Source organism: Hypanus sabinus, chromosome 5, assembly GCF_030144855.1.
Source record: "Hypanus sabinus isolate sHypSab1 chromosome 5, sHypSab1.hap1, whole genome shotgun sequence".
Lineage (NCBI taxonomy): Eukaryota > Metazoa > Chordata > Chondrichthyes > Myliobatiformes > Dasyatidae > Hypanus > Hypanus sabinus.
The window spans coordinates 150229313-150243911 of record NC_082710.1 but is presented as its reverse complement, the minus strand read 5'-3'; the positions used below and the strand labels follow the sequence as shown (position 1 = coordinate 150243911).

The 14599-nt window shown below is 49.2% G+C and overlaps 3 protein-coding genes across 9 annotated transcripts in view; 1 reads left to right on the top strand and 2 right to left on the bottom strand.

Annotated features, from left to right (window-relative positions):
* rxrba (retinoid x receptor, beta a) overlaps positions 1 to 4233 on the bottom strand; it is a 69252-nt gene extending 65019 nt beyond the window's left edge. Inside the window, exon 1 of one of the 3 annotated variants that reach the window (XM_059970636.1) lies at positions 3421 to 4233. In XM_059970636.1, coding sequence (XP_059826619.1) covers positions 3421 to 3439 — 19 coding nt within the window. In that variant the 5' untranslated portion in view covers positions 3440 to 4233. The remainder of the gene's footprint in view (positions 1 to 3420) is intronic. The other 2 variants (XM_059970637.1, XM_059970638.1) reach the window with 2 other exon arrangements.
* A 96-nt stretch (positions 4234 to 4329) lies between these two features.
* bbs10 (Bardet-Biedl syndrome 10) lies at positions 4330 to 12013 on the top strand. 4 transcript variants are annotated; one of them, XM_059970634.1, is made up of 3 exons: positions 4330 to 4461; positions 8067 to 8259; positions 9222 to 12013. In XM_059970634.1, exons 2-3 carry the CDS (start codon positions 8069 to 8071, stop codon positions 11524 to 11526), a joined length of 2496 nt encoding a protein of 831 aa, XP_059826617.1. In that variant the 5' UTR covers positions 4330 to 4461; positions 8067 to 8068; the 3' UTR covers positions 11527 to 12013. The 4 variants fall into 4 exon arrangements, with proteins under 4 accessions (XP_059826617.1, XP_059826618.1, XP_059826616.1 ...); XM_059970635.1 differs by lacking the exon at positions 4330 to 4461 and adding an exon at positions 4542 to 4748; XM_059970633.1 differs by lacking the exon at positions 4330 to 4461 and adding an exon at positions 4542 to 4811.
* The window catches only part of hsd17b8 (hydroxysteroid (17-beta) dehydrogenase 8), a 32751-nt gene continuing 29986 nt past the window's right edge, over positions 11835 to 14599 (bottom strand). For both annotated transcript variants that reach the window (XM_059970640.1, XM_059970641.1), the window contains one exon: positions 11835 to 13956. In XM_059970640.1, the coding sequence (XP_059826623.1) occupies positions 13940 to 13956 (17 nt within the window). In that variant the 3' untranslated portion in view covers positions 11835 to 13939. The remainder of the gene's footprint in view (positions 13957 to 14599) is intronic.

The window sequence follows — 14599 nt, the reverse complement described above, 5'->3', positions numbered from 1 at the left end:
TAGACGTTCCTTTGCAAACTTCTGATGCTGAATTTTGTGGTGAGGATGCAGGAAAGGTATTCTTCTGATGATTCTTCCATGAAGGTTATATTTATGCAGGTGTTGCTGCACAGTAGAACAGCGCACCACCACTCCAGACTCTGCTAAATCTTCCTGAAAGTCTTTTGCAGTGAAATGGGGGTTTTGATTTGCCTTTCTAGCAATCCTACGAGCAGCTCTTTTGGAAAGTTTTCTTGGTCTTCCAGACTTGACCTTCACCGTTCCTGTTAACTGCCATTTCTTAATTACATTACGAACTGAGGAAATGGCTACCTGAAAACACTTTGCTATCTTCTTATAGCCTCTTCCTGCCTTGTGGGCATCATTTATTTTAATTTTCGGAGTGCTAGGCAGCTGCTCAGAGCATGGCTGCTGATTGGTGGGACAAGATTTGAGGAGTCAGGGTATTTATAATACTTTGAAATTTGCATCATCTGGCCTTTACGAACAATGACTGTGAACAAGCCATAGCCCTAACAAGCTAATTAAGATCTGAGACCTTGGTAAAAGTTATCTGAGAGCTCAAATCTCTTGGGGTGCCCAAATATTTGCATGTTGCTCCTTTTTTCCCCCCACTCTGAAATTGTACAAAACAAAAATAATACACTGATCTTGCTTAAAATGTTGAAAAGAATGCTTCATTTTTAACTTTATGACTTTTGGAAATCAGTTCATCTTCTACTCACCTAACTATTCACAGTAACAGAAATTTTCACCAGAGGTGCCCAAACTTTTGCATGCCACTGTATAGCATCAGCAGAAAGTATGAGCGTAAGTGGATAAACCCTGTGTCCCAGGTCATATCCTGAAATTGCAAAGGTGGGTACTGGGGGACAACCTCTCAGTGCAACTCCAAACACTCCAGAAGCACTTAAACTTTTCAATCCGGTTAGGAGAAGTCCAAAGCAGGGAATTATTCCAGCACAAGCAAATGGATAGAGTTCATGGAAACATAACAGGCAGGTATGGGAATAGCATTCACACTAAGTGTATGTCCAGGCATCAATCTCTTCACTAGTGCATGAATCAGACTGCCCACATTACATTCAGTGGCCAGCTGATGTTGAACTCAGGCAGATGGACAGTGGAAAATATTCTGACTGGTTGTATCACTGTCTGCATTCAACATTTTAGGAACAGCTTCTTCCGCTCTGCATCAATTTTCTTAACAGTCCGTGAACCCATGAACAGAACCGCTAATCCATTTTTTACAATTCTTTATGTTGTAACTTATGGAAACTTTTACGTATATTGTACTGTATCTGAGTTGCAAAACAACAAACTTCAGCATAAGTGAGTGATGATAAACATGATTCAGAGGACAGTGACCATGGAAGCTATGTCATGAGATTAGAATCCTGAGATCAATGACCTGGAAACCTGAGACCAGATCCCATCACAACAGATGGGGAACCGAAAATCAACTCAGTAGTAAGAAAATCTAAAATGAAACTCTAGTAATGTCGACAACAAGACTGTCATAAAATCACAGCTGACGGACTTTAGGCTAAAGCCTCTGTGTTCCTCAAAAGCAATGAACAAATCCAACTCCCAACCTGCAATGAAGTCGTTGCTTATCTGCCCTCAGAAATGACCCAAGGTGCCAATAAATTTATGGATTGCATAAAGTTATTTGGTATGGTTAAAGTGTTGCATGGGAAACATGGGAAATACAACAAACAGTTTGTACAATGCAAGATCCTACTAGCAACTGCATGACCTGTTGGTCTGTATAACATAAAATGGGATAGCACAGGCCTTCTAGCCCATGAAGTTGTGCACAACATAGTGCCAAACCAAACAGTGTCTATCCTGCTTGTACATGATCCACATCCTTCCTTTCCCCATATATTCTCTAGAAACCACCTAAACATCACTACCATTCAAGCTTCCACCACTATCCCTGGCAGCCATTTCTAAGTACCCACCATTCTATGTAAAAAAACACCAAAAGCCTTCAATGCACCTGAACCGACAGTTATTGTTACAAACATTAATCAGTCTTCCAGAGAGTAGCCCAGACGGTGTACCTGCTACATCCTTAGGTTCTGCACAGATCAGCTGCAGGGGTATTTGAACTTTTTATAAACTTTCCCTACTTCAATCTAAGATTCCCACCTACTTTAAGAAGATCGCTATCATCCCAACATTTTAGCAAAACAGGGTAAAATGTATAATGACTACTGCCTCGTGGCTCTGACTTCAACCATCATGAAATGCTTCAAGAAGTTGGCCATGGCACATGAACTCCAGCTTCCCAGTGAACCACATCCCACTATAATTCACCTTTCAGCAAAATAGGTGCACAGCAGATACAATCTCCCTGGCCCTGCTCTCACCAATGGAGCACTTGGACAGCAGAGATACCCATGTAAGACTACTGTTCACTGATTACAGCTCCACCTTCAGTATAATTCCAAGCAAACTCACTGCCAAGCTCCAAGACTTGGGACTAAACACATCCCTCTATAACCGGATCCTCGACTTCCAGACCAAAAGACCCCAGTCAGTAAGGACAGGCAAAAACCAGCACCACGGGGCTGCGTTTTCAGCCTCTCACTCCACTCCCTGCGCACTCCCTGCTGCATGGCTGATTTCTGCTCTAACTCCATCTAAAGGTTACAGAGGGCACAACAGTAGGTCAAATCTCTGATAACAATGAGCTGGGGTTTAGAGAAGAGATAAAGAGTCTGGTGACATGGTGTCACAACAACTTTTCTGTCAACATCACTAAAAGAGCTGGTCATTGACTTCAGGAAGGGGGCTGGGGCTGCATCAATAGTGCGAATGTTTGAGAAGGTATGAGTTTCAAGTACCTAGCAGTGAAGATCACAAATAACCTGTCCTGGTCCAACCATGTAAACACTACGGTCAAGAAAGTTCACCAATGCTTCTACTTCCTTAAGAGAACTAAGAAATTTGGCATGTCTTCATTGACCCTTACCAATTTTTATTGATGCACCATAGAAAGCATCTTACCTGGATGTATCACAACTTCACTGAAGGATAAAAATCAAGTAAAGGGGAAGAGGTTTTATACCCCATCATGTAGCATCTCTGGAGAGGAACATACAGTCGATGTTTCATACAGAGATTCCCCATGTACTGATGCTGGAACTGAGAAAGGGTCTCAGCCTGAAACGTTGATTGTTCAGTCCGCTCCATAGATGCTGCCTGACCTGCTGAGTTCCTCAACATTTTGTGTCTGTTGCACAGATTAACATCAGACTGATCTCCTGCCATACTGCACTGTTGCTTCAATTTACACTTCTGAGCACCTGTGGTCACTCCCTCTCAACATGATAAAGCTTAGTCATTAACTTTTCACAGGTGCCCAGGACCAGAGGTCACACCCACCCAGCCCAGTTACTTTGCCCTTACCTCTGTTACTCTCACACATTCCGTCCTCAGCCAGTTCCAAGACTGCAGAAACGATAGCGGCAGGAGGAGCAGGGTGGCAGCGAGGAACTAAAACGTGATGCCTCCCAGCTTCTGAAGTCTAACCCTTGCTCTGATCATTGCTGCCCCTCTGATCCCAACCCATCTGCTGATCACTTTTGTTTTTTCTCTCTACACCTCCTGGGGTTAACCTCACTCAAACACAATTCAACGTTCTTCTTTCAACTCCTCCAATTAGGCTCACTGCCTGGGTCTCGGTCTTCTCCTCCTCTCCTAGGGTCCCCCTTTGCTTCTTTCCCCAGAGCCAAGACTCCCCGTCCACTCCCCAAGGGAAAATAAATCAACCTGCCTCACTCTCTCTCTCTCTCTCCCGGTGGCCTGAAGCCTTCACTCTCTGTGGGTCAGTCTCAGCACCAAAACCCCTCCCGGGGCTCAGACATCCTTCTTCTCTCCCCGGACAGTCCTTAAACTACCCCTTCTGCCCCACCTCAACCAGTGGCCAGAGCCCTCTATCCCCGGATCGCTTGTCACCGATCGCTCTCGGCACCAAGACAGCTATCGACGGGCTGCCTCTCCAAGCAGAGTCAGTCCTCCCCAGGCTCAAACCGCCCAGTACCAGTCCCTCCCTCTCGCTCGCTCTGCCCGGAGCCTGCGGTCACTCTTCCCCATGGGACCGGTCCCTGCTCTGGGGCTTGGTATTAGCGATGCCCGTCGGCGGGTCCTCGGTGTATCAGTAGCTCCGACAACTAGGCCGCACTCCCTCCCACCTCCGGAGCGCCGCAGAGGCCGGCAGCCTCGGCATTTGGCGTGGGCACCTGATTGGCTGGGCAGGCGGGAGGGCGGGGACAGTGAGTCACCAGAGGGCACAGAGCAGGGCAGCAGCCAAGACCGAGCGGGGCAAGTGGATAGTGCGGGTTAATGGGGGTCAAGGTCACGGTTGGAGGCGGTGGCGCGGGGGAAAGGGCGGTGATCGTGTATGACGTCAGAGGGGAACGCGTGGCGAAGCCTTCTGGTGATTGACAGGTAGGTTGCTGGGCGGAGCGGGGGTGATGGGGCGGGGCTACACCTGGGGCCGGGCGGGAACAGGGTGGGGCTGGACTGGGAGGGGTCGGGAGTGTAGGAGGGGGCTGTTCGACCGACCCTAAGAGGGGCATGAACAAGGCAGCGTGGACATGGCAAGGGGCAAGCGTGAGAATTAACCGCCGCGATGGCGGTGGCCCTGCCTCCTGCGTGACGTCGAGTTACGTCATGGGCTGGGCCCTGACCGGCCGGGGCTGCCAAAGGAGCCGCCTGACGGCCGGAGCTGGCAGGTCAGTGCCCCCCTCCGCAGGATAGCCCACAGCTGGACGGGAAGAGGGGAGCAGCGGAGTGGGGTAGGGATCTGTAATTCAAGAAGAGGTTCATGGTTCAGTCGCTGTCGGGATGCTCGGGTCGGACTGCAGGGAAGGGGTCTCGGGGTCAGTTGGGATCAAAATTTGGGGAGGGCTTCACAGTTTCGGGTTCGTTTTGTGTCAGGGTGTTGGGGTCTCGGGCTGGGACAGTACAGGTCTTCGAGGATGTCGTTTGGAAGGTCTGGGTCTGGAGATCTGTGCTTGGAAAGGTCAGGAACAGAATGATATGGGGACAGGTGTAGGCCATTTGGCCCCGAAACCTATCCCACCATGCCCAACCTTTTTTAATGTCATGCACCAACATATCATTACACGAGGAATCCATGGACCTCAGGTTTGGAACCACTGATCTACATGATCATGATTGAACTGTGCTGGTCGCAAATCTGGGTATATTACCTTAACATGATCACTTTAAGGTGATTTCCACCTTGAACGTCTCTGAAGATACAGCCTGAATCACTCTCAGGGGCAGAGAATGCCAGAGATCCACCACCCTCTTAGAAAATAAATTTCTATAGTTCTCAGTTTTAAATGATCGACCCATTATTTTGTAACAACGTCCCCTTGTTCATGATTCTCCCACAGGTTTACAAACAAGTTAATTTCTTAAAATGAACCAGCAATACCCTAATTACTGGAGTTTAGCAGCACTATGATCATTTTGCACTAAAATGGGCTGATTTTGTTGTCATTGTGCTCTATCTTGTGAAAGTTATAGAGTGATTTAGGTCTAATTTGTTTTATTCTTCTGAATGCTGCTTATCTGATGCTATAGGACTGTAATGCTGCTGCAAATAAGTTTTTCATTACACTTGTACATTCATATACTTGTTCACTTGACAAACTCAATTTGAACATCTCAACATTTGCCCTGTCAAGCCCCATTAAGATCTTATGTATTAGAACAAGATCATCACTCATTCATCTTACCTTCATGAAATTAAAAAAAAACATTTTCTTATCCTGATTCACCAGGACAACCCTCTCAGAAAGGGTATGACAAGGGAACATGAACCAATCCTCATAGAGAGATCAGAAATGAAGAAGGTTCTTTGGTCTGATGAAACCAAGATTGAGCTTTTTAGCCATCAGACTAAAAGCCGAAATCCTGGAGGAAAACCTGATGCAGTCTGCAAGAGAACTGCAACTTAGAAGATTTGTTTTCCAGCAAGACAAAGACTCCAAACATAAAGCCAAAGCTACACAGGAATGGCTTAAAAATCACAAAGTTGATGTTCTGGAGGGGCCATTACAGAATCCAGACCTCAATCAAATTGAGAATTTGTGGCTGAACTTGAAAAGGGCTGTTCACTCACAATCCCCATGCAATCTGACAGAACTTGAGCAGTCTTGTAAAGAAGAATGGGGAGAAATTGCACTGTCCACATGTGCAAAGCTGATAGCGACCTGTCCACACAGACTCAAGGCTGTAATTGCTGTCAAAGGTGCATCTACTAAATACTGACTTGAGGCAGGGGTGAATACTTCTGCAATCAATTATTTTGTATTAATGTTTGAGATTAAATTACTTTGTAGAAATCTGATTTCACTTTGACATGAAAGAATCTTTTTCTGTTGATCAGTTTCAAAAAAAAAACAAATTAAATCCACTGTCATTCGATGTTATAAGTACAGGTAAATTAAACATCAAGCAATGGGAAGAATATGGCACAGCTATAAATCTTCCCAGAGCAACAAAAACTGAGTGATTTGTACTCCAAGGGATATTAAGTGACTTGGAAATTTTCTTGTATCCATCTCCTGGCTTGTGTTTTTCAATAACTTTCTGCGGAGTTGCTTGGAGAGTTCTTTAGTCTGCAAGGTCTAGTTTTTGCCAGGACACTGATTCACCAGCAACTGGACCTTCCAGATACAAGTGTTTTTACTATAATTAATTAAAACACCCTTGAATGCACATGGTGATATCCATTTATTATGTGAATTCTGAAACTAGTGATGATTTGGTGTGTCATATTAAAGGGGGTGAATATTTATGCAATCAATTATTTTAGTGTTTTATATTTGTATGTAGATCACTTTGTAGATATCTGTTTTCACTTGAGAAGTTTTTTTCTGTTGGTCACTGTCAAAAGAAACTAAATTAAATCCACTCTGATTCAATGTTGTAAAACAATAAAACATGAGAACTTCCAAGGGGACTGGATATTGAATGTCCCCAATTCAATTGCAAACAAGCATCACATCCTTTTTTCTATCATGGGAACATATGTATCCCCATATTGTTCAGCCTCAGTGATAAAGCCTTGTATCTAATGTGTTTGACTCTAGCCAAATTTTATTTATAAAATTGAATTATTGCTGGAAATTTGCTTCTCCCACAGGATCAGACCTAAACACTAACATAAGAGATTCTGTAGATACTGGAAATGCAGGGTAACACAGACAAAATGCTCGAGGAACTGGCAGCATCAATGGAGAGCAATAAACATTCGATGTTACGGGCTGAGATCTTTCATCAGTTGTGCATTTTGTGTGTTGCTCAGAGCTAAACACTGTCTGCCAGATACTCTCTCTGTGTGCCGCAGTTCACTGTTGTTGTCTTTGTGGTTGGTGCCTGTCGTAAATTGCCCAATGTGCTGCAGCCACTGGTGACCCGTCTGCAAGGGAGGCAGGAAAGAATCCACTCATCTCTTTAAAACAGCAGCAGTAGAGGGGTTAAAGTTAAATATCATCCCTGTCCAGGACACACTGCAGCCCAAGTCATGGGAGGTGTATACTGAGAAATCATTAGTGACCATCGTTCTCCAGACCTTGAGGTGCTGGAGTTATGGTGGATGGGTCATTCAACATCTCCACTAACACTCAGCTATGATGGAGACTGCAGCAATCTCTCTCCTCGAGGATACTATTGAAATCCTCACCCTCCCAAGAATGATGTGCTCACAGCTATTGATGCAACTCAGCAGTCACAGCTTAAAGACGCACTTACATCACACCATGTAACCCGGGGTTTTATCATCCTCAAAATGGGTAATGGGACAGTGCAGGGGGAAGATCACTCTGTGTCTGACCCCAAGAGTGTGTCATAGAGCAGCATAGAGGGAATTTTACTCTGTGTCTGATTCTGGGTGTGTGTGTGCGATGAGACAAGGAGAGGGAGCTTCATTCTGTCCTAACTGGTAATAAATACCTCGCATGAATATTACTAAAACCAGTGAGGTGGTTTTGAGTCCATTTCATTGCTGTGATTTTGGTTTCTTGTATGTTGTGTAGGAATGGGCTGTGATGGTGCACTGGACATTGAAAACTTGGTGCACATTTCCGAAACCTTGGAGAACATTGTGTCATCATGCTTTGGTCCACTGGGAGGTCAGGTGCTGTTCACTAGAGCTACGGGAGACATCCTCATCACCAGGGATGGGGCCACCATCTTAGAATCTCTCCTGCTGGATCATCCTGCAGCCAGGTTAGTCCGACCCACACCTAACCCCTGGCCCAGGTTAATTCAACCGGAGCCCAAACCCAATCCTAACCCAGGTTAGTCCAACCCACACCTAACCCCTGGCCCAGGTTAGTCAAACCAAACTTAAACCTGACTCAGGTTAATCTGATCCACACCAAACCCTGACCCAGGTTAGTCCAACCTGACCCCAAACCCAACCCTGACCCAGGTTAGTCCAATCCAAGCCCAAACCCAACCCAGATTAACCAAACCCAAGACAAACTAGAGACACGTTAGTCCAACCCTAACCCAGTGTTGACCCAGGTTAGTCCGACTCAAACCCAGCTCTGATCCAGGTTAGTCTGGTCCCAATATGTTCTAACCCAGTCTTGACCAAGATAAGTCCAAACCCCTCCAAATACAACCCTGGCCCAGGTTAGTCCGACTCAAACACAACCTTGGCCTAGGCTGCCCTGATCCCAGTGCTGAAACATTACTCAACAATTAACTGGTCTCTGAGTACACACGTGTTGTACCCCAATGGGTTGGGATGGCATTGGTGGAGAGTGCAAGCTTGAGACTAGGAGTTGGGAAAATGCTACACTAAAGCTGAGCTAGATGTTTAGCACAGGTCAGGGGCATGTGGGTGATGGTTACTGAGGGCTGAGTGTGTGTAGTGGGTGGGGGGTGGTTGATAAGGGGACTGAGGGAAGGGTGGTTTGGTATGGAGCGTGAGGTGGTGTGTGTATTTTAGTAAGTATTCTTGTTGAGGGGTGTGTGTGTGCGAGATAGAGGATGAGAGGGTGTTGTGTGTTTAACAATGCGCATATGTGCTAGGTGAGATTGGGGTGTGTTGTTGGGACCATATGCAGTATAAGGTGAGTGTCTGGGAGGGGAGAGTGTTGTATGTGTATACTTACAGTGTGTGTGTGTGTGTTGCCCAGACAGTGCTGCCCTCACCCTCACCCCTTGCCGTCTCTCCGCAGGTGGATGGTGAACTGTGCTCTGCGCCACCGCCGGCAGACTGGAGACGGAGCCAAGTCCTTCCTGCTGCTGCTTACCGCCTTGCTGCGGGCAGCCCAAACCAAGGGAGCAGGATTGCGGCAGCAGCTGGCTCGGGGCCTGGCCCAGCTGGAGCGAGACGTGCTGCCGCGGCTACTAGCCCAGGGGCTGGGCCCGCACTGCACCTCGGCCCTCGGCCCAGGACCGGCACAGCCACGGCGGGAGGCGGTGGCCCGCGTGCTGGTGGCCTACCTGTCGGGCCGGGTGGCTGAGGCTCAGGCCCCCCTCCTCACCGGCCTGGCCTGCGAGCTGCTGTGGCGGCTGTCGGACGGAGCGCCAGGCCCAGCACTGGACCTGTGTGTCAGCCACCCAACTGCACTGTTGGTGGTTGCGGGCGGGCTGTCGGTGGGTCACAGCCAGGTGCTGGAGGGGCTGCCGCTGAGCCGGGGGCTGGCTGTGCACAGATGCCTGGGCCCCACCAAAGCCCTGCTGCTGTCGGGTAGCCTGGCACCGGCCCTGAGCGAGCCCGGCCTCACCCTGCGGCCCAGCTCAGCTGCCGCACTGGCCGAGGCCCGCCTCTGGGTAGCCAGCCGGCTGGAGCAGGACCTGGCCCGGCTGCGGGCGCTGGACATCGGCCTGCTGCTTTCGGGGCCCCGGCAGCCAGACCGCGTGCTGGAGGCGGCCGAGGCCAGTGGCCTGGCTCTTGTTCACGGGCTGCCAGATGACGAGCTAGCTTTGCTGGGGAGGCTGACAGGCACATGGCCTGTGTCACAGGTGGCTGAGGCCCAGGCGGCCGACACTGTGCAAACCCGCTTCGTGCAGCCCCTGGGCACTGGACCCGGCCCGCAGCTGCTGCTGGGCTTGGCTGGATGCCGTGACCTGCGGCCCCACTGCCTCCGTCTCTGTGCCCCAATCCTTGGTCTGGCCCAGCAGCACCGGAATGCCATTGCCGGCGCCTACCAGCTGCTGACGCTTCTGCTGCCCAAGCGGGGGGAGCTGTGGTGGGAGGGGTCCAAGGTGGGTGACCCAGGCAGGGAGGCAGCTGAGACAGGGGACCCAGAGACCCCAGGGTGGGAGGAACCAGACCGAGAGGGACTAGACCCTGGGAAGGGCAGTCAGGGTCCAGACCCAGACAACCCAGGGAGGAAGAGAAACATAGGGTTGAAGGGACCTAACCCAGGGAGCAGGAGGGAAGTCATCAAGGCTGGGAGCCCAGGATCGAAAGATGAGCGATCCAGCCCAGAGGCCCGGTGGATGGAAAGGGAGGGAACCAAGGCAGAGGCCCCAGAGAGCAGCATGAACAGACCTGGTGCATGGGAGGGACCCTTCCCTGGAGCCCTGGAAAGGAAGAGTGAAGGAGAGAATCCAGTAGGGGGCCTAATGGTCCCAGGAAGGGAGGGTGAGAACTCTAACCCATGTACACTGTGGAGGGAGGGACCTAACTTGGGAGACGGGATGGTGGGACCCAATCCTGGGGTCCCTTGGAGAGGGAGGGGGGCACCCTTCCCAGCGACCGCAGGATTGGAGAGGGAGAGAGATGAGCCAGAGAACCCAGGGCGGGAGAAAGAGGGAGTCAGTGCTGATGTCCCAGGAAGAATGAGGGAGGGAGCCAAACCAGACCCCCCAGGATGGTGGCAGAGAGATAATCCAGAGACCCTAGGGACAGGGAGCAAGGGATCCAATGCTGGTCTCTCAAGGAGACAGAGGGAGAGCCAATGTGCCTCTGACCTGGGAAAAACAGAAGCTCAAAACAAGGGCAAGAATAGCCTCAGCATTGAGCGAACACGGAGCGAGCCCTCCAGAGCTGTCCCCAGTCCCCCCACCCCTACACTCTCCCCCGAGCTCCCGTTTACTCACCCTGTCCTAGGCAACAGGGACGCGCCAAGTGAGTGGCAGCTGCCAGCTGGCTGTGTGCTGCCCCCAGGTGGGGCCTTCGAGTTCCTGCTGCACCACCACCTCCAGCAGGAGTGTGCCCGGCAGCTTCAGCCCACCATGGGGCTAGCTTGCAGGGTGCTGGCACAGGCCCTGCTGAACATCCCCCTGCACCTCTACCGAGGCCCCAGCCCCGGCAGGGAACTCCTACAGGCCCACACCAAATTCCTGCAGCAGCTCCGGGAGGGGCAGGTGATGCCGGGGGATCAGGGGTCGCTGGAGGTGGTGGCAGCCAAGGTGCAGCTAGTGAGCTCCACCCTGCAGTGCCTGAGGGGCCTGCTGAAGGTGGACAGGGCCGTGGCGGTGCGCGGCAGGCTGGCCAGCAGGGGGAGGGCAGAAGACGAGGACCTGGAGTGAACGGAAACGCCAGCCGCCACTGGGTAGCTTCCCAGTCAGAGACGACTGACACCTGAACCACAGCTTATTGTGAGCAAGGGTGCCTGTCTCTGATGGATCCAGTGCGAGACCTGTGGGACCACACTGGGCACCACAGGTCAGCAGAGCCCGAGAGTGTAACCGGACAAGCAGCAGTTATATTCAGCCCATCTAAACGATCCATTAACTCACCGAGCTGCTGTCCTTGCCACAATATCTCACAAATCCAGCTTCATTGGATATTTCTACAGTTCCTACCAAACTTTTGGGGAAAAGAAACATATATGAACTAGTGGCTTAAAAACACCAAATCTTTTTATAATTAAGGCATCCAGAGAGGTATGGTTAAAGAGACACAGCAGTGGACACAAATTGAAAGGCTGACATGTTGCTTTCACATGTACTTACACATTCCATCCACACATAGAGACACACATACACACACACACACACACACAGGCAAAGTTTACATTGAAGAACATATCCCGTTCCTGTGTGTCACCCACGCCCCGTCCACAACCAACTACCCTGCCTATCACTGAATTGCAGCAGGTGCACCAGAAGCTCACCCTCAGGAGCCTCTTGGTAAAGTGGGGCAGTCTACCCCCCCCCCCGGACCTCTGTAATAGGGGACTCATGGGGTGGGGGTGGATGAACACCAACCTCCCTGACTTAGTAGACAGTAATCCACACCTACTGTAGCAGTAACTGGGCCAGGGATCACACTGATAAACATCGACTTCATAATGGAGCCATGTCAACCCACAGATCTAAATGACACCACCTTCCACATACAGGAGGCTCATCAATTGGTCACGAGGTGATTGTTGCTTCCAAAGGGTGCACTGTAAACAAAGCACAGTGCTTCACAGTCGTGAAATAGTAGGAACTGAGCCATGGGTCCCCAGCAGATAGCATGTATCATACAGACAGACATGCGCGGGATGTGGCAGCTCTGGACAGGTGACATTCCTTCCCCACAAAACAAGATGCTGGAAAACTGAAATTAAAAAATGATTTGGAAATACAGAGCTGCACACTGAAAGTGCTGGAGGTCAAGCAGCATCTACGGAGGGAAATGAACAGTTGACACTGAGACTCTCCATCAGAACTGGAAAGGTAAGAAGCTGCAGCCAAAGTAAGGCGGGGGTGGGGGGGGGAGGAATACAAACTGGCTGGTAATAGTTGAAGCCAGCTGAGGGGGATGTAGTAAGAAGCTGGGTGATGATAGGTGGAAGAGGTGAACGGCTTGAGGTGGAACCTGATAGAAGCCAGTGGACCATCGAAGAATGTACGGAGAAGGGGCACCAGAGGGAGGTGATAGGCAGGTGAGAAGGGGGAACCAGAATGGGGAATGGAAAAAGAGGAGGGGAAGAAATTATTGGAAGTTGGAGAAATAGATGTTTGTGCTGTCAAATTGGGGGAAATCTTTGTTCACCTGCTCCACCTATCACCTCCCAGCTTCTTACTTCCTCCCTCTCCCCCACCCACCTTCCACTTCACCTAATTTCACCTATCACTTGCCTTCTCCTCCCTCCACCTTCTTATTCTGGTTTGTGCCGTCTTCCCATTCTGGCTTTTGCATTCTTTCCTCCCAGTCTGATGAAGGTTGTCGGCTCAAAATGTTAACTGTTCATTTCCCTCCGTAGATGCTGCCTGACCACTTTGTGTGTGCCACTTTGGAGTTCCAGTCTCCGCAGAATCTTGTGATCTGGAATCGCTCAGCATTTTAGATAATATCTGTGGAAAGATGGCAGCTAACTTTTCATATGGATAATAAGGAAATGGGCTTTTCAAGCCCACCGAGTTTGCACTGACTGTTAACACTAATCCTACACAAATTCTGTTTTATTCTTTCCACATTCTACCACTCACCCACACACTGGGGACAATTTGCAATGGCTAATAAATCTGCCATCCTGCACATCTTTGAGATGTGGGAGGAAACCGACATAAGTCACAAGAAGAGCCGTACAGGTCAGGAGGAACCTGGGTCACTGGAGCTGTGGTAACAGCTGGACTCACTTTATCTTGTGACCAGACTGATGAAAGATAGACTAGAAATAACAACTCTGCTGAGCATTTGTGCCATTTTCCGTTCCACCCTAGTATCAGGCAACTTCACAGTTTAACATAACCCAGCCTCATCAATAGAGATTCCCCTGCACAGTCAAGAACACAATCCAATGTGAGAGACACACAGCCCAGTATAAGAGGTGTCAGAGAACGGGTATCTTCTGATTAACACCACCAAAATGATTTTCCAAAAAGTGAGGAAAGAAGGAAGGCAATCCTATTCCTCAGAAATTATTCCTAACGATTGTGATCCATTGTAGCAATCAGTCCAGTCATCTGTTCACCTCACTCCTTGGTCTCCAACACGTGTTGCACAGCATTACATGAAAAGACCACCTGTTGAGATAGATTGCACAATAACTTCAGTCGAGTAGTATTGCTGGATACACTAATGAGAATACAAGATAAAAGCCCATATGGAAATTCCTCAACTCTTAGTTGGGTAACAGTTCAGAATCTAACCTTGCCCCAGTTCCAGCTTCCCCCACAAAGAGAAACACCCACTCTGTAATTACCCCATCAAGCCTGCTCAGTTATTTCATTGAGATCACCTTCACCCTCCTAGCCATAGTGCGAGGGCCCAACCTCTAATTTTTCAATTCAAAACAACCCTTGAACCCATGAAATAGCTTATGAACCTACTCTATTTGCCTTCAATGCATGAGGTTCGGGGGGGAGGGGGGGTTGAAGTGTGGGGATGCATGGCTATCTCTGTGGCCAAGCCTTCACAGATACCATGTAGAAGCATTTACCTGGGAAAGCTACAGTTCTGTGCCTAGAGGAGGCAACATCACCAAGACACAGTCTAAAAAACAGGGCATGTGAAGTGCCTAATGCAATTTATATATGTCAAAATGAATGTAATCAAAGAATACGATGTATAATATGTGATGTACATACCAAAGTCAAGTGTTATAAACAGATGTTGAATGTAGAAAAGGACCCACACAGTGAACATCTAATGCTCAAAAGAATATCA